This window comes from Eptesicus fuscus, chromosome 17, assembly GCF_027574615.1.
Source record: "Eptesicus fuscus isolate TK198812 chromosome 17, DD_ASM_mEF_20220401, whole genome shotgun sequence".
Taxonomy (NCBI): Eukaryota; Metazoa; Chordata; class Mammalia; order Chiroptera; family Vespertilionidae; genus Eptesicus; species Eptesicus fuscus.
The window spans coordinates 40,873,536-40,896,267 of NC_072489.1; the positions used below are offsets into that span (position 1 = coordinate 40,873,536).

At 44.2% G+C, this 22,732-nt stretch overlaps 1 protein-coding gene across 1 annotated transcript in view; it reads right to left on the minus strand.

Moving 5' to 3' along the window:
• The window catches only part of CRTAC1 (cartilage acidic protein 1), a 116,718-nt gene extending 94,350 nt beyond the window's left edge, over nt 1-22,368 (minus strand). The window contains exons 1-2 of the mRNA XM_054729026.1: nt 22,252-22,368; nt 20,646-20,845 (exon numbers count right to left, since the gene is read on the minus strand). Coding sequence (XP_054585001.1) covers nt 20,646-20,845; nt 22,252-22,368 — 317 coding nt within the window. The remainder of the gene's footprint in view (nt 1-20,645; nt 20,846-22,251) is intronic.
• Between the last annotated feature and the right edge of the window lie 364 nt (nt 22,369-22,732).

Here is a 22,732-nt window from a genome sequence, read left to right on the forward strand (position 1 = left end):
TGTCTATTTCCTTCTAATGTTTTTTTCTGTGCATATTTAAATGTTTTACAAAGCTACGACCATACTGTATGAAGTCTTATATTATGCTTCTTTCTCTTAATTGTGATATCATGAATATTTCCCTCATGTCCTTAGATATTCTTTGAATATAATTTTTAATGATCACATAGTATTTCATCATATTGGTGTTCTGCAATTAACAACCATTTTGTTATTAATGGGTAATAAATTTGCTTCTCTTTTGCTATTATTAAAAGGTGAAACAAATAGCCTTGCACATAAATTTTTGATCATATATTTCTGATTATTTACCTAGGACAGAGTTATAGAAGTAGAATTATAGAGTTAAAGGGTCTGTGTATTTTTAAGGATCTTAGTACCTTTTGACAAATTTATCTTCAGACTTTTGAACTCCCACTAGCAGCAGTTCATGAAAATATCCACCTCTTAACATCTTTGCCCACACTGAGTAGTATAATCTGCCTAATGTTTTACCAGTTTTGTTACTGAAAAATTACAGTCTGATTTTATTCCCATCTTAAAAATTCTTAGTAAGATTGCATGTTATTCTCTTGTCTCTTGTTCATTTGCGTCTATTCTTTTGTGAATTACTGGTTATGATTATATTAAAAATTCTTATATAGAGTGAAATTACACATATCACCTTATAGGAAATTCCTATACAGGACTGCTCATGAGCTTTCTCCTAGCATCTGTGGCTTTAAGTCACGTAGTCTCAGACTTATAAATGGTTACTTTTACCTCTAGCCAGTGGCAAGAAAAATCCAGAACACATAATCCTATTCTTTTTCACCTTATCTGATTTCACAAAAGCCTCTGACTCACTCAAATGATAGCTACTGTTGGAAGATGCCCATCAATACAAAGGTCCACCAACATGTCAACATTTATTTTCTCCATGACGCTCTACGGGCAGAAATCTTTGATCAAAGGTACATTTTCAGCCCCTTCAAGGTCATCTCACTAAAGTCAAAAAGGTTGGGTTTTCGCCTCAATGCTCCCTGACATTTCTCTTTCTGATGGTAAGCTGTGTCACTAACCATCTTCTAGCATGAAGTTGAATCAGTTGGTGGGCAGTAAATCTGTGCTGATTCTGAGGGGAGAAGTAAAACCCACTCCGATCTAATCAAATTTAATCATCAAGCTCAACAATGCTGCTGCTACTGCTGCTTTAATTTCAGTAACAGATCTTCACCCAACTGTCAACATCATTACCAAAACACATCAGAAAATTGGATGAAAGTGCAACACGTAGACAATCATAATCCCCCATCATCAATCTCTAGCTGTCCCCAGTTGACAATTCAGATTAGGGGTGAGCCTCTAGGGGACACACTTTGTAAATCAACTTTACACAAGAACAATATTAACCCCAGAAACACCTCAATTGTATACATTCAGGCCCTGGCCAACTGAGAAACAGGAAAACGAAGAACGACTCTACATTTGAACAAAGTTTACTGTCTTGCCTATCTGTTATGGATGACACGACATAGCTAAGAATTGAAGGAAGTTAGCTAATCTACATCAAAAGTTTTTCAAATATATAGAATAAATGAGCAAACAACTTTTGACAAGCAAAAGCAGGGGCATTGAGCAATAGTGGTCAATAGCAATTCTGCTCATAAACCAGGTGGACTTTCAATTCTAGACTCCTGGGATGAACTATACATGCGTAGAGCAGTACTGAGCATGCTCAGGAGGATGGTAGGATAATGCTTTCAAGAATAAATGTCAAATGACTATGAAACATGTCAAGGAGCAATGGTGCTGTTCACCGTGGGGAGGGAGCCCATCACTAGACTCCACTAAAAAAACCACAGGGTGTTAGAGCTGAAAGGGACCTCAGAAATAATCTCATTCACCCACAAACACTTATTGAGCATCTACGTCGTGTCAGACACTGTGCCTACACTCAAGTAAACAGGTGCAGGGAGGTTAAATAATTTGTGCAAGGTCAGACAGATACTTAAAGCCAAGACATCCACTGAGAAACTAGCATTTCAATTTTTTATGACAAGAGATAGAAAAAGAATGTTTGACAGAAATGAGTTGCAGAACAAATAAATAATCCAAGACGGTCTTGGAGCCTGCCGAAAGTAGAGATTCCCTCTCTGTCCCTTTGTTGGCTGTGAACTTTGGTCACAAAAAAATGGAAATTGCCAGATACCAAGATCCAAAAGTCAATTCACCCTTCCCTTTTTTTTTCTCCTATCAAAGGAAACGTCAAGAATGACCACATTTCTCCTGCCGCCTGCCTGAAAGTGTCAGGATGGTCTAGGACCCTGGACCTGGCAATGGCGTGGGGCTGGGTGACAGCAGACTTATCCATTCCTCTTGTTTGAATGAGTCTGGACACAACCAGGTGACCACATCAAAGTGGGAGTGGGGGTGGGGGAGTGTTCTACCTATTCTAATGTTTCAATTTGGGGCCCATAGTGTCATCCAAACATATGTGCACGCGCATACACACACACACACACACACACACACACACACACACACACACACACATTTTTATTTTGGGGAATGTAAGGACAAGCCTTTCCCCAATCTAAGAGAAATTTACAAAGCAAGGAAGCATGACGCCTCTACAAGAGGCACTAAAGCAGGATTTGCTGATGGATGTTATGCGTTCTCTTGTTTTAGATTTGCAGCGCATCCTCCGCCAAGGACACACATCCTCGTTAAGAATAACAGGTAAGAGTCACTGCCTGTTAAACCTCACCTCCTTCCAATGTGAAGGGGAAAAACCTTACCTGGCCATGTCTACGGGATGAACTTGAGGGGGGAGTATTCTCAGGTTGCATGTAGTGGACTTTCCGAAGGGTTTTTAAAAGAAAGTCTAATTTTTAGGCTTAGAAATGTGTTTCCACCGTGGAGTGTGACTTTTAGATAATGAGATGGGCTACTTAAAAAACATACCAGAATATAGCCATGGAAATGAGTATCTTCCCCCTTCTAAGCAGTCATCCAGAGATGCCAGATATTATATCAAGGCTGCTGCCATTGTCCCAGAGACTTTGGGAACTCCCAGGAGGATTTTCTCCAAATCAATGCCACATTATTTGGGATAAGCACAATGGTGGCAGATCCTCATCCTGTGAGGCTGGATTTTATTTTTGGAAACAGTCAAAAGGCTTTTTGGCATTTGTAGCCAAGTCTAGTGAATAACCGGCTGATTGAGCTTGTCAGGTTGTTTTGGGTCCAAATTGAGGCATCGTTATAAGGTCATGTGTTGTTGTGTGGCATGGAAACAGCCCCCCAAGGCCACTTCAGATGAGGAGGCTCAGCTCTGCTGGAGTTGATGGCAGTGCCACTGGGCCAGGTGTCTGACCTTCCAGAGGGCTAACGGAGAAGAGGAAAGCACTGATTTGGGCAGGTGACGCTCAGTAACAGAAACGGACTCTGCCTAACTTATGTGAAAAGGAAACGGATTGGTAGACTATGGAGAAGCTTGCTGATTCGAAGGGAAGGGTAGGACCAGGCTCAGAACAGACAGGTCCAGAAGGAGCCAGAAACCTCTGACAGCCTAGCTCAGGTGCTACCGCAAAAATGACTAAATTTCAAACGTTTGTTCCATCCTTGCTTTGCTCTTCCTAAAATGACAGTGTCGGGGGACGTTCCAACTGCATGTGCTTAGGGCTGGTGCCCACCACTTGGCTCCGCTCCTTGGCATCTGCTGGAAGGACCTCCAGGGATCTTTTTGGCTTCTGTAGAGTGAGGGCAGGATTCCCTGGTTACCTTTTCCCCAAAACTGCCCACAAAAGGGGAGAAACAATTTCTCACGAGGCAGTGTGAGTGTTTTTAGGAAGAGAGAGTAAATACTAGGCACCAGAAAATGACAAACAGGTACCATAGTGAAGTCCTGCTATTATTATTAACTAGAGGCCGGGTGCACAGATTCGTGCACCAGTGGGGTCTCCCGGCCTGGCCTGCAGGGATCGGCTGAAACCAGCAGTCCTACATCCCCGAGGGATATAGTAGTACGTGAAGCAGCAGGTGGCTGGGGAGGAGTCCGAGCCCAGGCCAGGCACCGCACCACTCCTGCTCATCCGGCCCCGCTGTGCCTGCTGCCGCCACCGCTCGGTAGGCTTGCTGCCCCTCCTCTGCTGTCTCCGCGTGCCCATGCTAGGGCGATACCGGCATACCCATGACCGAGAAGCGGCTGTGGGCTTGCGCCCAGTCAGTCCTGATGCTGGTCCCAATCCCAGTCCTGGTCCAGAAAGGGGGGTGGGGTTGCACAGGGGGAGTGTCTGAGGGAGAGGCTCACCAGCCATGAGCCAGGTGTCTGGCGCCCGTTGGTCAGTTGAGTGGCTGTCCTGCTGTGGGAGCGCACTGACTACCTGGGGGCAGCTCCTGCATCGAGTGTCTGCCCCCTGGTGGTCAGTGCATAGCTACCAGTCAACTGGTCACTTAGGCTTTTATATATATATAGATACTTCTGCATAACGTTACGTATAAGATTAAGCTTTGCTCTATTTGTCAACATTTTTATCGTTTTGTAAATTACAATGGCCTCCTTAGCCATCTCCAGTTTTATAAGCTGATGGAGACTTTCCCCTCTGTCCTTTATTGCATAAAAACTCCATGAGTCTGCGGTCTGAGCCAGACTCTGTCCCTCTCCCTTGAGCACTCACAAGTCCAGGGGACAAGCTCGGTTCTTCTCCTCTTCCCAGTGAAGAGAACAGGCACTCTCCTGTCTGCGTGTATGGCTGCCACAGCTGCATCTGGCAGTCACATGAAGCCACACTACGAGGCTGTGACGATGGATGAGCTGGGGCAGGAGTGAGAACAGCCTTTGGTCAACCCAAAGGTACATTTGTCTCTGCAAAGTGCCAAGGTCCCCTGTGCAGACCGAGTGCACAGCTAGTAAGAAAGCCAGCCCCAGCCTGTACATGGGTAAACTATCCTGCAAGCCGTGCACATGGGGGACAGCCATGTGCATGCACCAAGACCATTGTGAACATGCAAGGCCCTCTGGGCAGTGGCTGACCCTGCGTGAAAATAAGATCTCATCGTGAACTGCCAAGAGCTCTGGGGAACGCATTTGACCTCAAAGTTCCTGGCCAATAACTCACTATCTCCCTGTTGAGTTTCTCCAGGAAGTTCTTCCAAGCCAGAGCACCAGCAGAGTCACAAAGCTGGCCTCCGTCTCTAAAATGCTGTCTAGGGAGGCCCTGAAAGCAATCAAAGCTTCAGTGCATGGGGAAGAGATGGGCCCTGGGCGAGAGGAAGTGTGAGGGAAGATGCAGCTGTACCCCAGTTAGGAACGTTAGGGCCTCATGCAAGGGCTCAGGAGTGGGAAGAGGGCTGCTTGGGGGTGAGCTGCACAGAGGGCAGGGAGACCGGGTACACAAGCAGCCTGCCACTATACAAGAGAGAGCGAAGGCGGAGGGCTGGAGCCGGAGGTCTCGGCAGGGACCTCACCTCTCTCAGCCTCAGTTTCCTAATCTGTAAAATCAGGGCAAGACTTCCCTTTAGTGGTTTGATCAGAGGTAATGTATGAAAACCATCCAGCCCAGTGTGCATTCATGGCAGGCACCCGATGGAGGGCAGCTCTGCCTTCTGAGATGCCAACGTTATACAGAGCAGTGCTTTCCAAACTTTGAGATTTCATGGCACAGTAAAATTTCAGAACACAAACTTTGCCACACTCACAATGGATTGCCAATGTTTTATTTTGCCAACTCAGGACAATAAAAAAATCAACAACTACCACCTACAACGCGATAACCATAAAAATATTTTTAATACAAGAAAATCTTAGAATTAAAGACATTAGTCCTGTAGATGGAATATTTTTAGCTTATGAAAAAAAATTACATCATCTTTATTTAGTTAATTTTGCTACAAAGTGAAAACAACTTTGTTCTAGACTGGCCAGGCTCAGAAACCAGTGGCAGGGAGGAAAGCGTTTGGGTCTTGGAGCCAAATAGGCCATAATCTCCTCCCAGCTCCGTCCTTAATAACTGCGTGACCTTTAGCGAGGGACCAGCCCTCTGGGTCTCACTTTCCTCCTTTATAAATACGAAACAATAGCACCTCTACAGATGAGAATACATGGAAAGGACAAAGCATAGAGTTTGGTACATAGTAGGTGCTCATTAAATGCTAATGCCAGGCCCTCCCAAAATTTGAGATGACTGGGCCACTTCCAGTTTTTGAGACTCTTAGTATATTAAAAAATGAAAAAAAAAAAAAAAAGCTCAAACAGGATTGGCAAAATCATTCACATACTTTAAACAACATCTACATTAGAAAGACATATTTGGAACACACCCACACACAAATACACATCCAACGCATCCAATATGAATACACGAATCTCACATTTGTGAGGTGGAGGCCCTGTCGCCCTTTGGGCCCTAGTTATCTCCCTTCTAAACCACAGTTCTCGTGAATGTCACACTCCAAGAACTCTGACACACCAACTTTCCTCATCCCCTTTCTCTTTTGTTCTTCTGCCCTGGCTGGAGTTCATCTGGAACATTTCTCCGGACCTCTCTACCATTAGTTCATAATTCTGAGCATGCAAATTTTCTTGGAACTCTAGCTGGTGTCTTTTTTTGCATCACTGGATCTCAATAGATTTTTTTATATGTTAAAAAAAAAACCCAGCTGAAATTGAGGGTTAGAAAGGAAGGATAAATGGCTGCTAAAGTGGATGATTTAACTGAGGGATTATCGGGTGACCTGGAAAGGGGAAGGGGTCTGTGCCCGAGGCCTCTGGGGGCGGTGAGGTGATGAAGGCTTCAGTTTTTAATATACTAAGAGTCTCAAAAACTAGAAGTGACCTAGTCCTCTCAAATTTTGGCAAAGCTGTGTGAGATTTTTCCCAAGTGGTGTTTGTGTGTGTGGGCGTGTGTATGTGTGTGCACTGTGTTTCTCAATAGAAATTCTAATTTCCTGTTTCTTTGTTTATTGCTGAGTGCCCCGTGAGAATGTCAGCTCCATAAGAGCAGGGACCGTGAATAGGTTGCCCACTTCTGTGTCACTAGTGTTGAATACAAGCGTGGTCACACAGTAGGTGTTCAATGACTGCCAAGTAAGTGACTGTATCGTTGCTGTGTGTATGTGCTCAGCAGTTTGCCCTCTTGGATCTTTGAACAGAAGCTATTATATTTGGAGGATCAGCATTCTCCCTTTCCCATCCAGACAGTTTCCTTGAACCACAGGGATGGGCACATACCATTCAGAATCCTTCTCTTATAATTAATTGGAACTTTCTCTCTGGTGGTCAGGCTGGGAAGACACATGCCCAGAAGCTGCTGGTGGTTTTGACTCCAGACTTAGGGAAGAAAAATGCTCTGAAATAATTAAGCTGACAGGCCGAGATACAGAGGCAGGAATGAGAGGCAGAATGTCAGAAGAAAGAGAATCAGCCATGTCTGGACTCTGTCTCCTGTCAGTCCTGACACCCCCGTGCTGCCCTCGGGCCTGCTTTCTCGGGGCTCAGTTGATCAGATTGTCTTTGTTATGTGAGTTACCTCAACATATCTCCACTAGGTCCTCTCTTTTTTCATGGGGAGGAGGAGAAGTTAACAAGTGTTAGTGTCTATTGCAATCAAAAGAGTTCTGACTGCCCTGGCCAGTGTGGCTCGGTTGGCTGGAGCGCTGTCCCCTGCACCAAAGGGTCGTGGGTCTGATTCCCAGTCAGGAATTCTGTAGCACTTCATGAGTTGCAGGTTTGATCCCTAGCTGAGACATGTATGGAAGGCAACTGATGGATGTTTCTCTCTTACATCCGTGTCTCTTTCTCTTTTCTCCCTTCCTTTCTCTAGAATCAATGAAAAATATGTCCTCGGGTGAGGATTAAGAAAAAAAAAGAGTTCTGACGAATCCAGTTTGTTAAAGATGAGAACTGACCAGAAAGTAGCACTCGGGTGTTTGCTGAAAGGTAAGACTGAAAGATCTCCTGGGTGGATGTGAGGTGAGAAGATAAGAAATAATGACGATGGTAATGGTGGCTAGTATTTGAGCACTTTCCATGTTTCGGACACAGGACCAAGCACTTGGTGTCATTATTTTGCTTAATGCTACCACAGGGCTGTGACGTAGGTTACTGTTATGACCTCTATAGATGAGGAAACCAAAACGCAGAGACGCCAGGGAACTTGTTCTAACGCCCCACAGCTAGGAAGAGAAGGAGCTGGAGTTTTAATGCAGGTTTGCATGACTCCATAATTTCCCTCTCTGTCCTAATTTTCCTCTCTTTCTTCTCCCATTCCCCTGCTCTCTCATCCTTTCTCTTTCTCTTGTCTGAAGTCTCTCATACTCCCTTCTTTTAATGACCTTTCTCTGGCTTCTTTTAACCCCATTTTTTCAACAGTAAATGAGCACATATTTTAAGACTGTGGTTTTCAACTCCTGTCAAGTATGAAGATACCTTCTTAATGTTAAAAAATGTCCATATAATAGCAGCTATGTTTTATTGCCTATTGATAAAATGTCCATGCACAGATGAATTCTCAGATGCCTTGTAATAACTCTGTGATCTCTAGTTTGGCATCCGCTACTTTAAAATATATGGAAGAATCCATATAACCATCCCTCTTACTGCTACCTGGTTGGTTTATTATAATATAGAAAAGGCTTATAAATGCTACCACAGAGCTCTTTTTTTCCCCACTCTCTGCCTTAAGGCTACTAATTTCTTCAGAAATGTGGTCTTTTTGTCCCTCTTTTAATATGTTTAATTATTTAAGAAGGCATGAACTATGGTACTTACATTTTATATATCACCTCTTGATTATTCAGGGGCTGATTAATTCATAGGTTGCCCCAGTCATGTCCTTTTTTTTTAAAATCTCATTTGTTTTATTATTCCATTTCTTATTAGCGTCTTTTGGCACGAATGGACAGTGGGAATGAGAAATGATCCTGGTTACAAATTCTGAATTCTGAAAAAAGATTTGGTTGGAGGAAGTTGAATTCTTTCCCAAAGTATGAATTTCTTTAATTCATCAGGCATATTGATTCTCTCTGAGCACCGTGAAGGCAGGATTTGCTGTTGTTCACTACTGACCTCCAGGGCTCAGCAAGGTGCCTGGCACATGTTAGCTTAATAAAAAATTGTAGAGTGAATGAATAAGAGCTGACTAACATAATAGGGGTAAATAAACTTCCTCTGAGGTGGGACATTGATTTATAGGAAGCCAAGTAAAATACAAGACAACTTATTTTAGAATTGCATGCCCGCAGACAATACAATATAAAAATGTTTAAATGACTGTGCTAAAAATTAACAACAGATGATATGTAGTTCTAATTAAAAAACAAAAAATGTTCCACAGTGCCATATTATTTCATTGATGGAAAAGTGGGATAGATACTGGTTTTTCTAAGATGAGGGTTGGTCTAGATAAATTGTTACTGTTACGTTAGGCATTACATAAATATAATCACCTTCAACAAACTAATAAATGAGCATTTAGTATATGCCACACGCTGTGATAAACAATTTACGTGCCTAATCTCATTTGTTTTCACCACAATCTAGAAAGTATTATCCTTTCATCAGCATTAGAAAGTAACTACTGTCCCTGAAAATTTCTTTAATGTTCTAGGTTAAAAGAAAAATGTTAGGTGCTTTTTAAAAATTATTGATTTTTTAAAGAGAGAGAAACATTGATGTGAGAGAGAAACATGAATCTGTTGCCTCCCGTACACACCCAGACTGGTATTGAACCCGCAACCTAGGTATGTGTCCTGACCAGGAATCAAACCTGCAACCTTTTGGTGCACAGACAATGCACAAACCAATTGAGCAACCTGGCCAGGGCTAGCTCTCTAGATTTTTGAACCATATATAAACTTGTCTTTTTTTTCCTTAATTCCTAATTTTTAAATTAAAGATTTATTTTCCCATAAAATGTCAGATATGTTTGAAAAACTGACTTAGATTTTAAATAATTTTTAAAAATTTGATTTTAGGGAGGAAGGGGAAGAGAGACAGAGAGATAAACATCGATCAGTTGCCTCCTCCCCAAAACACCCTGCCTGACGGGGATTGAACCCGCAACCTGAGTATGTGCCCTGACCGGGAATTCAAACCATGACTTTTCATGTATGGGATGATGTTCCAAACAACAGAGCTACACCAGCCAGGGCTGACGTAGATTTTAAATATGTCCTTGGAAATTGGAGATATCTGTTATGTCACTAGCTCTTGCCTTTTGACATTAACAAACTGTCTGGAAAGGAAACTTTTATAATGATACTTGTCATACTTTTCAAAGGTGTCCTAATTTGTGGAAGCAGAATGGTTTGCATGTTGGTATTCAAGGTGGGAAGGACAGGGGTCAGCCTCTGTGCCTATTCCATAGATCTGGTGCTGTCCAGGAATCAGGTGCTGAAATGTCTTTAACCAAGGCCCTCCCGAGCCAGCCAGATGGAGTAGTGGCCCATGGGAATTGGGGGAGTGCAGCCACTCTATAGGCTGGGGCAGCTGAAGCTTCCCAGACTCGGGAAGCAACTTGCAAAGATGCTGGAGTGACTGGAATTATGGCCTATCTTATTTGGAGGGGGTTGGAGGAAATGGCTAGATTTCTTCACCCTCCTTCTTCCATACTTTGCTTTAGCTTGGAGGGAAGGATATGAACAATAGATGACAGATGGAAAAGTATAATTTTTAAAAGGCTGGCATTTGTACAACTGGGTAGTGGTGCATTGTGGAGCATTTCACTGCCTCTCTGAGGTGTTTAACAGGAACCAGGAAGAACCAGGACTGGGGGCTCAAAGATGGCAGTTCCTTGGGACTACTCAGTCAACAAACAATGATTGTGGTTTCATGAAAGGGAAATGAACACAGAGATAAGTAAGAGAAGATCAAACCTGTAACCTCATAGAGAAATTCCATACAAGGCGAAAAAAGCCTATTGCCACAATCTCAGATGCAATGCAGTGTTTATAAGAAACTGGAATATTCACTGGGTAATGAACCTGATAAGTGTGCTGACCGTGAAGTGAGCATCTCCTCTATAGCTCTTATGCCATTCTGCTCTGTTATTTCCACATATGCCTTATCTCTCTCCTGACTAAGATGGCTTGAAGGAAGGGAATGTATTCTTGTATCTGCCAAAGCACTGAGCACGTAGCTATGCACATGCAGGTAGGAATGTAGGATTTATTTATTGAATTGATTGATGCTGCTCTCAAACCTAAGGCTCTTGAAACAATCTCTTCTGAGCATAGCTAATGCTTAATTTTTTAAATAACCTAAGATCCTCCATCCATCCATAAGACTCTGGCCTATTTAATTTCATTCATTCACTGAATACTGACTCCGTGCACAGGTGAGGAGAAAGTTCCTACCTTTAGGAGTCTGCAAGCTAATGTGAGAGGGGAAATTTTTGAAATAATTCTTAGTCAATGTGTGTACATAGAAAGTTTACTGTTTAATTAAATAACATTGCGACATTTCTTTGGTTTGAGGTCCAATAGTATCTAGCTAGCAAAACTCCTCCAGAAACATAGGTTAACACTAGTCACAGATCATCAACTGCTCTTACATATTCTTAAGAATCTTTCATCTGACTAGGTAGCCACAGAATCTCCTTTGGGGCTAGTGTAGTTATGCTCTGGTCTGCAACACACACCAGATAGGGTGGTTGCTCTCGCCTGCACAGGGGCTGCCCTTGCCTACGTTTACCAGTCATGAATTGGGGCATCAGATGAGAAAAGTAGCTCTGGGAAAATGAGGGGATGGGAGGATTTTTTAGACTTTAGAGTATGCAACGTGCTCCCAGAACTAAAAAGAAAGGTTGCAGGAGACCTGTAGGTCTGGGGACTTCAGGGACAGGAACCATGGCTTTGATGCCCCCAGGATTCCCTCCTCCTCTTATTTATGGATGTCATTTCCGTTCTCTCGGGTTCCTCCTGGGTAAAGGACATGAATATACCCATGGTGGCTTTGTGATATATCCTTACAAATAATGATTTAAGAACAAAGATAGAGGCAAAAAGTGGGATTTAGAAAACAAGAATCTTCCCCCATACCCCCCCCCCTTAAAAAAGCCCCTCAACCAATCAATTTCTTAAAAAGCAAGAATGCACTACCACAAGTAGGGTATTGCAAAACAGGTCTCTTAGTTATTTATAGGAAGAAAAATATTAACGAAGATCGTGGCCTGAACAACATAATTCACAAACTTAGCATGCATATACACAATAACAGTTACTCCTCACCGTCTCTAGGACCCTCAGCGGGTCTCTGGGCCTCAATTTCCCCAACTGCAAAATGGGGACAACACTATCTACAATTTTTTTCATCAAATCTGAGGTTGTCATCAGTGATAAGACTCACCATTATTTTTCATACCTCTAAGGAAAAACACACACACAATTAAATGCAAGCTGCCAAGGGTAGGTCACATCTCGATTTTAGTGATGTGAAAATACGAAAAAAAAAAGTATAACTGAGATTTGACTAAATGCTACATACCATATGGGCTGCTGTGACAGCGTAAAATTAGATGATGTAAGTAAAACACAAGACATACGTTCTTCTGCCCTCTGTCCCTTTATCACTTCAGTCTGCAAACAGGTACACCAGGGAGGGCCTGGTAAAAACCTGAGGCGGGGAAGGTTTGTTTTAGCTTCCTCACATCACTGGATGTTTTCCTAGATACCTGCACCACAGAAGTCACCTCCTCCTCAGAGGGAAAGTTGTCGTAACTACGGCATTCTTGAAAGAAAGTGACTCACCAGATCAGGAGGAGACAGGAAAGAAGGGGTATGTGAGGGGAAATGCAAGAAAGGGAGGCAGGGTCAGATTGGCCACCCAAAGCAGAAGTGATCCGCCTGGCCCGCATATCCATGTCCTTGACGCATGAGGAACCTGAGAGAATGGATCCGCCCAGCCAGTGTGGCTCAGTGGTTGGGCGTCGACCTGTGAACCAGGAGGTCACGGTTCGATTCCTGGTCAGGGCACATGCCAGGGTTATAGGCGCTATCCCCAGCTGGGGATGTGCAGGAGGCAGCCCATCAATGATTCCCTCTCTTCATGGATGTTTCTATCTCTCTCTCCCTCTCCCTTCCTCTCTGAAACCAATAATGTTGAAGTGATCCTGGGAATGGAAATGGCAGGTGCTCCAAAGAGAACTATGAGGTGTGCTTGCAGTGGGGCAGGAGGTGGTGGGGGAAAGAGGTGGGAGAAGGCCTGTGGGCTACAAGACTATAAGGTGGGGAAGGTCGCCCTATTCTCCAGCCTACTGTGTGCCTGTGCCTTCTTTGGGAGCCTGAAGAGGGACTCAGGGGCAAGGAAGGTCTCCCAGCCAGCCCATGACTTTAAAAAAAAATGAGGAGAAGAGAGACTTAAAGGAAAGTGACTGGAGACAGGGCATGCATCCACGTTCTGAATGGATGACAAAATCAGACTACCAAAAGTAGCTTTGCGTTTTCAGCAGAGGTAATTTTAGTCTTAATTGTATTACTATTTTGGAATGGCTTTTTATAAATACTCTTCATTACTTTGTGAAAATCCGTTTTTTAAAATGTTATCTAAAAAAAAAATAATTTAAAACAAACACAAAACCCAAATAAGCCTAAAGGTCTCCCTGACCTGGAGAGAGGCCTCTGCCCCCCGTGTGAGACGGAGCTCGTGCCACCTGTCCCTCCGAGGCCGGCCTCCTGCTTCTCATCCGATGTGGCTGTGTTTTTCCCACCAAGGGCAGCGAGAGCTTTAAGAGCTCTGACTCACTGTCCCCACCTCCAACCATCCACCGCATCGGGTGTCACACGGTGAGCGGCAGGGTGAATTGATACAGGTGGCCAGCAAGGAATAAAAGTGTGGTTTTAGGGATTCTTCCCCAAACTTCACATGCTCCTAAGACAGGGGATTGTCATTGGTTAAAAATAACACTTTAGTTGGTGGTTTATTAATCTTAAATATAGTCTTTTAAATAATATGCTGTGGGTGGTTTATTTATGTTACCGCTGCGAAGTTATTAAAATACTATTATTAAATTCTCTGAGGTAATGGCCATCACCTCTCTGAAAAATGACACCAAGCACCCAACCTTTCCCTACTATATTAGTTTATTATTGCTGCTGTAACAAATTACCCTGGGCTTAGTGGCGTAAAATGATACCAATTGATTATTTTACAGTTCTGTATATTAGAAGGCCAACCTTGGCTTCACTGTGCTGAGATCGAGGTCTGGTGTTCTAGAGGCTCTAGGCTATAGGAGTAAATCTGTTTCTTTACCTTTTTTAGTTTTTAGAGGTCGCCCACATTCCCTGGCTTGTGGCCCCTTCCTCCACCTTTACAGCCAGGAATGGTGGGTTGAGTCTTCCTCACATTGCATCACTATGACCTCCTCTTCCGCTTCCCCTTTTCCACTTTAAGGATCCTGTGATTACATGGGTCCCACTGGGCTAATCCAGGATAATCTCCCCATCTGCATCTCAAGGTCCTTAACTTAATTATGTCTGCAAAGTCTCTTTTGCCATGTAAGATAACATATGCATTGGTTCTGGGATCAGGACATGGCATCTTTGGAAGACCAATATTCTGACTACCACACCTTGCTCTGAGCACGCGTGTGCGGCTAGGGTAATCACATAGAGGCCTCAGACCTTTGAGCTGTCTGTGACTTGGGGTGGGGGTGGAATTTTTGTCCATTGCTTATGGTTGCCCAGGGCTGGAGAAAGGGTGGAAAACCAGCCATGCTTTGTTTAGTAACCTTTTTAGAAGTTTTAAAAATGGGATAAAAAGCCCTGGCTCCTGCTCCAGCTCATGTCTTATTAGTATTTAGAATCAGGGGCAGTCCCTGCCTAACCAAGCAGAAGAACTGGCACCCCCCACCCAACATCATTCTTCATGATACCGACAACAATAAATTCCAGGGTTAAAGGTGACTGATTTAAGAAATATATTTTTGCAGAGGAGGCTTTAGAGGAAGTTTTTCTAGCAGTTTAAATTAGAAAGTATTGAAGTTCCTCAATCCAGTTAACAGAAGCAGCTCCTTTTGCAGATGTAGAATGGGGTCCTCGTCCCTACCCGCTTCTTGAACTACTGGATCTAAATAGATGAAGTTCAGACCCTGGCACATATGTGGCTGTACACACAGTAAGTGCTTGAGCAGCAGTTGAATTCAATAATCCCAAAGCTCACCTTTTATTTCTAGGTTATGACTAAATAGAAAAAGATTAAGATTGGAAAAAATTTGGTCATATGTATTAAGATTTGAAACATACATGTCATTCCCAGCATTTCCACTTATTGGTATTGATCCCAGAGAAATAGTTGCATATGTGTGTAAGGATGGACATACAGCCATGTTTGTAATGGTCACAGATTAGACAGTTTAAAGGTTACTGGAGGAGGGGGTAAAACGAATGTGGTACATTCACACAGAGCAACTTGAAAAAATAAGCCACAGCTATATGTTTGAATCATGAACATATTATACAGTGAAAAAGGCAAGTTTGGAACAATATACATCAGTTTGATTCCTCCAAAAATTATTATATATTTTATAAATATATATGTTACATAGAAATTTCTAGAAATATAAACCCCAAACTGAAAACAGTTGTTATTCTGGAAGAGGACAGGGATAGGCTTAGAGTAGGGGTTGGGGCTAGTAAAGATAGATTTTTACTTTTATCTATACTGTGTGCATTTTTTTTTGCAATAAAATGTATTTAAGTGCTATCAAAATATAAAACATATTTTAAATTAAAAGAGAAAGATAAATAAAATAATATAACATCTTAAGCTATAGAAACTGGTGTGAAATCTATTAAAATGTTATATTTCACAAAGCAGCAGTTAGAACTGGAAGTGTGTGTATATATGTGTATATATACATCTATACTACATATATCTAAATATGTTTATATGGATGTTACATCTATCTACTACATACATACTATATATGTTATATTTATATATGTTTCATCTACCTATATATACTTATAATAAAATGTATAAATGCTGCTTTGGTTAAATCACAGGCAAATATCTTATTCTTTATCATTGTTTTTATTATTTATCATGGAAAAATATCTCCTAAGTAATTATGATTAATCTAGTAATTGAGTACAATTTTCCTTTTAAATAATTCAATTAACTTCAGTAAATTAAAAAAGTTTTCTGACATAGTTGCAAAATTAAGAAAAAAATGAAACACAGCTTTCCGATACGAAGCATCCCTTTAAATGAAATCCTTCCAAGTGTGAAGAATGCATTAAGATTTTATCAAATGAATGCTCTTTGTGGAAAAAAAAAAAAGATCTAAATTGTGATTTAAAGTTTACTACCACTACAATCTCTCCATTTGAGCAAAACTCCTGCTGGAAACTGAGAGGGTAGGGAGGGTTAGGGGGGGGAACCTCAGACCTCTGGGGATATCCCAGGAAACAAAAGCTGCTCTAAAGGAATTGTGCAAGGTTGACACCAACAGGAATTCCTTTCCAGACTACAGGAGACTGAAGGTTGGGCGTTTAGTTCCACTGAGAAAAGGGGAACCAGTCCTGAAGATCCTCCACGGTCTGTGCATGCGCACATTTCTCTGGGGGTGATCAAACCCTCCCGACTCTGCAGGGTGGAGACTGTAAGCAGATTGAAATCACGCACCTGCTGGTCAATGGATAAGCTCTCCACATGCGGTGACACTCGCCCAGCTGAGGTGCGGGGAGCAGAGCTGGCCCATTCCCTCTCATTCTCCCCTGCCGCCCCTGCCGCCCCCACAGAACAAAGGGCGGTCAGTCTCTGCTCCTCCCAGAGTCAGATGTATGCACACACCGTCCATCACAATTAACTTAAGAATCAGAAACACAATACAAACTCACCCACAGCATGCTCAGAATCAATGCCATCAATACCCAGAACGAGGATACCGAAAAAGCAAAACAAAACAAACCTATTCAAAGAGTAAATACTCAAAGCAACAGGGCTTGAATCAGACACACCACAAGGTCAACAAATCCAAGACAAGTTCAAGTATGGGCACCTTATAAACTGAAGAGCTGGACATTATCCCGGGAGGAAAATGTAAATTCCTTCTGGGGCCAGCAAATGGAAAGGTCTATAAGATAATAGAGAGTGAGCCTCTATTGAGCTGGACTGCAGGTGCCCCAGGTAAAAGCATTCACATTCAATTTTTTAAAATTTCAATCCCTGCTACATGATTCTTAAACAGAGAGTCTATAATCAAACGGAGAAGAAACAGAGTTAAATATGGGTATAGAGTAGATGAAATAGAATAAAAGTCAGTCAGAAATGTTGCCAAGGAGTGCATAGGGAGTGAGAGGCAGGGCAGTGACCCTAGCTGCCATTATTTGAAAGGATGGTAGCTTCTGGTTTATATCTTCAAAGGCAACAACAAAACTAAAGTTAAAAGAAATGGCTTACTAGCTCTACTATGAGGGATTCAGATTAGTCAAATAGAGTCTTGACATAAGTAATTGAACCGGATGACAGAAAGAACACACATTCTTATGGAAGGCGCTAAATACCTACAGGGAGCCCCCAAAAACTATACACTGAGTGGACAGATTATTATGAGCTCTGAATGCATAATAATCTGGCCACTCAATGTGTGTATGTATGTGTATACATATCTATTAGAGGCCTGGTGCATGAAATTGTGCATGGGTGGGGTCCGGCCAGCCTGGCCAGGGGGAGGGGACATGGGCGGTTGGCCAGCCTGCCTGCTGGTCGAACTCCTGGTCGAGGGGACAATTTGCATATTAGCCTTTTACTATATAGGATATACACTGAGTGGCCAGATTATTATGCGTTCAGAGATCATAATAATCTGGCTACTCAGTGTAGGTGTGGCCTAATTGGAAGGCAAGGAAGGGGTGAACCGAATGACCTCCGAAGGTCCTGATTTAAATACGTCTATGTAGTCAACCCGTGGTTATCCAGCCCAAAGAGGAAGACAGTGACAAATCATCCTAAGCTGAAGATAATAAAAAGTTATATTTGCCTTTGGAATGTATTTTGGTACTTAAATTAGAACGTGACTTTCCGATGCCCTGAGAACTCACAATGCTTCATAATAGTCACAAAGAAGGCCTGACCTGGGGCTGGGAGGCTGCCCAATTTTGCCATCTTGTCCTCCATGTAACTCTTCTTCTTTGCTGGGGTGAGCAGTATCATCTTCCAGAACACCCAGCAACCCAGGCGTTCTCAGACAGGGGCTGCCCGGATCACCCCGCCCAGGGAGAAGAGACAGGGTCCTTCCCGGGTCTCAGGATGATCCAGGATCAAGACCCAGGATGGTGTGGTTCTGGTTTCCAGAGGATGGGTCCAAAGGGCCTCACGACTCACAGTGAGCAGCAAGCTGGACAAAGTTTAGACATCTACTCTAGGCTGATTACAAATGAGGGCCTACTCCTCTACCTTAGAGGACACGAAAGCTCATTTCTGGAGAGAAAGAGCAGAAGACTTAGTTGAAAAGGAAGGTGAAACGAATGCTGGCGTTTGGAAAGGAAGAAGCTGCGCACGCGGGAGGTGCGGTGGCAGTCCGGTGCTCACCTAAAATGCTGTGCAAAGGCAGACTGAGCATCCCCATCCCTTAATTGTCGCCATTAAGCCCCTCCTACAGAGGCTGGTGGGATGGAGACCCGCGCTCAAAGCCCCCTGTCCAAGGAGAAAGGAGAGCATGCTCACAGCAGGAACTTGTGGGCCCAGGAGGAGGGGACAGATGGTTACCCGCTGTTCTCTGTCCTCTGTCAGGCCCTAGGCTCTGCGAGGGGAGGCTGGTGTTACCTAGCAGGAAGCAGGGCCAACCAGAACCCCTCAAATGCACCCAAGTCCTTTAACCAGAGGCTCTGGCAGAGTGGTACGTGGCTGCAGGAGGCAGGACTGGGTCAGGAGCACGTCTCTCTGGTTCAGAGAGTGGCTGGACAGTCACAGGAACATAGACAAGCTGCTTGGCCTCAAACCTGCTCAGGGCACCTCAGGCCATAAGGGTCATTATAACCTCTTCTATTTTTCCTTTTCCTATCGCACTCTGCTCTTCAGTTTTTCCTTCTGAAAGCCCAGACCTGTGCTGATTTAAATGTGGCTGTATAATTAACATGAAATAAAATTTACAATGCAGTTCCTCAGTCCCAGCAGCCACATTTCAAGTGCTCAACCACCACATGTGGCTGGTGGATACCATGTTGGACGGCACCAACACAGAACATCTACATCATCACACAAAAGTTCTACTGGACGGTGTGCTAATCCAGACTTTTAGGTCTAGAATGTAGTCCCTTCCACTCTTCACAGGGTCAAAGAAAGTAACAGAAAGAAGAAATACACTTTATAACGTATCTTTTTTTATACAGTATCACGACTGATCTTACCACTGTCCTGTGTGTAGGCGGGGGATGTTCCAAAGGGCCCATCAGTGATGGGCTATCAGGCTATAAGGTAGGGAAGGTCAGCCTATTCTCCAGCCACACCTTGTGGGAACTACATAGCTAAGTAGTTGGCACAAGGCTCACAGCTACTGGATGATATGGTTATAATTAAAACCAGATCTTCCATTTCTAAGGTCAATGCTTTCTACTGGTACATGCAACTGCCAGTTACTTTGGTCAGTGCTGCCATAAAAGCTCAGGCCTCCCAGAAGAAGGCTGACAGCTCCCTGTAGTGTTTTTTGTTGATTAAGTGATTTTTGAAGTGATAACTAAACTTTGTACAATGTAGTTTAGCAGCTGTTGAGTTGGGGAGCCTTGGGGTTCAAATCCCGACTCGTCTACTTACCACTTACTGGACAGAAGGCATGTTACTCACCATCTTTGAACCCAAATTTCCTTTTCTCTAAATGGGGATGATAGTAACTTACTTTATAGTGTTGTCGGGAAGATTAAATAAGGCAATGCATGTGAAAGGCTCAGCACAGAGCCTGGCACATATCAGTGCTCAGTACGTAATAATTATTCATGTAATTGGCAGAATTTATAGTGCACTGTCACATGCAATAAGTGGCCTACTGATGGAGGCTTCCGGGCGAGAAGGCATTACAGTCCCCATTCTTACAGATAATCTGAATCTCAGCAAATAAGGGAGTGATCAAAATCATGCAACTAGAAAGTTGTAGATCTAGGGCATGAACTCAAGTTATTTGGACTCTAAATCCTATGCTCTTCTTGCTACCCAATGTTGCTTCTCAGGAGAGAAGGGAGCAGTGGGACCAGGGCATGTTTTAGAGGAAGTTTAGCTATCCCTCCTAATCCCATCTTCCTCCCCCCTTCTTTGAAATGGACAATTAATGTTTCCTTAGTGTTATGTAAGATGCTGTGCAAAGGCAGACTGAGCATCCCCATCTCTTAATTGTCGCCATTAAGCCCCTCCTACAGAGATTCTAGAATTCCACTGATAAGTAACTACACCTGCATAACTAAGGATATGAAGAGAGGACCTTGAAGCAAAGCATTCATATCTTCTCCCTGGAAAGCGTGGAATGAACACCTTCCTTGGATCTACCCTCCATGCCCCCACTGCTATAACAAAAGGCAAAGCAGCAGCATACCAGCATCCGCTGAGCCCAGCTAGGACCTATGGGTGAGGACGTGTGTTGTTGCATGCCACTGGATTCTGGAGTTGTTACTCGGCCTCATCACAGTAAAAGCTGGCCAGTGTATCTATCAAACTCAAGGTGGGAGGCACTTACCCTGCCACGACGATCTCAAAGTCCCCGTCATGGTCCACATCAGTAACGGCCACACCGTAGTTGAGCTGGGTGGGGTTGCTGTCATAGTCAGGGGGCAGAACCGAATTGGTGACTGCCGTGAACATGGGTTCAGCTCGCTGGGACCCCTCAGTGGGGGGCAGGAACCACAGCAGCAGCAGGAACAGAAACATCCTGAACATCTGAAACCAAAAGTTACAAATGCTACTGAAACGTAGCGTCAAAGCGGCCCAGGAAACTCTAACCCCTGGTAGACCCAGAAGCGCCTTTCTCCCCCGTTCACGAAGGGCCTGGCAATTCCTAGACGGCCACTTCTCCACAAGACTGTTCTGACCTCCCTCTTTAACACTGCCCCCTGCCCCCATCACGCCTGGCCACCCTTACCCTGCTCTGCCTTTTCTTTTTCGATAGCACCTATCGCTATATAACACACTGTGTAACACATTCATTCATCACGTCTATTATTTGTTATCTGTCTCCCTCTTCTAGAATGTAAGCTCCACTAGGGCAAGGATCTTTGTTTTGTTCACTCATGTACCCTAAGCCAAGGGCAGCACCTGACACATAATAGGCCCTTCATAGACATTTGTTGAGTGGGTGAATGAAGGAAGGGAGTGTAGAGTATAAATACACTGGCCTCTCCCATACTCTGGAAGGAAGGTTGGAAGAATGAAGAAAATAACAGCTTCTAAGCGGTCCAGGGGTGGGGTGAGACCCCCACGAGTGTCCAGGTCTAGAACAACAGCGAGGCGTGAGGGGTTATCTTTCTGTGGATCATACCCCAGAGGTAGTCTGGAGGGAACCTGACTTAGCAGGTTTCCCTGGCCAAGGTCCCTCCCTAGACAGCTGGCCATGGCCTCCAGACCAGCAGGGAGGCAGTTAGGGAATGTATCCCAGCAGGACCTGGCGGGCAGCACATCGTTCACTTGGAGAAATTAAAGCGTTGCGTGCGTGTTTTATTGTAAATTAATTATGTATAGTCCACTGTATAATTCATTATTGTATCGCGAACATAACTCAGGGTGTTGCCGAGCAGCCCGGGGCCATGGGAGCCTGTGGCACACGCCCAGGAGACAGATGAGAATGGCCAAGGAGTTGGAAGGACTCCACCCCCTCCTCGCTGGCAGGGGAGACACTCGGAACGCTACAGATGGCACCGCCCTGAGACTCTGCCCGAAGGCTTCGAGTCAGAATCACAGAGTGTTGTTGAAAAGGCTCCGTTGGCACGGGGCCCACGCAGGCTGAGCAGGTCCACTCCCGCAGGCAAGGCGGTGCCTTCCTGCCTTCAGAAGGCAGCTACCCCCTTCCTGATGGAACTTCTCCTGCTGCCTTGTCAGTGCGTCTGGCAGCCGAGAGCAAGGCTGAGTGTGGCTGATGTCTTAATGAAGAGAAGATCTGAAGACTGACTCCCCGTTACAGAGACGGATGCTCCTGCCAGCAAATCAGCTTGCTCCAGTCCAGGACTCAGAGATCAACATGAAGGGCCGGGCACTTCAGAGCTACCGTGACTCGGAAGCCTCCTCACTGCCTCGTGGGAGAGGCTGGAGAGAGACGGGGGCAGGGTCCCAGCAGCAGGGCAGAAGCTAACCTCGGCGAGCCTTCGTGGGAAGGAGGTGCCTGGAGTGTCCTCCTCCGGCGCGTGTTGATGTTGCACGATCAGAGTGAGGTCAGTCCAAATTACAGAAACGTCTGAACAAGACAGCATCTTCTACCGGGCTGGCTAATTACCAAAGGCAAACGCGTCGCTGGGAGAGTTTGCAACTCGGCAGGAAGTTTGGTTGGATAAAGGAAACTCATAATTGGATTAATGAGCAGCTGGAGGGGTCGGAAATGAGAAGCCAAAGAGTATTTACTAACCAGAGCAGACATGCTGAAATGTAGTGAGGATCTGAAGGTCACTCGGCTTTTCAAGGTCTGACCTCTGTTGTAGGGATGGCAAAAGCGTTTCAACTTGAGACCCAAATCCGATGGACTGGCAGTGGCTGGAAAGGGCACTGTGATCAGCTTACAGCGTTTGCAATGGGCATGAAAGAGGGAAGTGGCATCAGGTAGGCCTTCGGGAAGCTAGT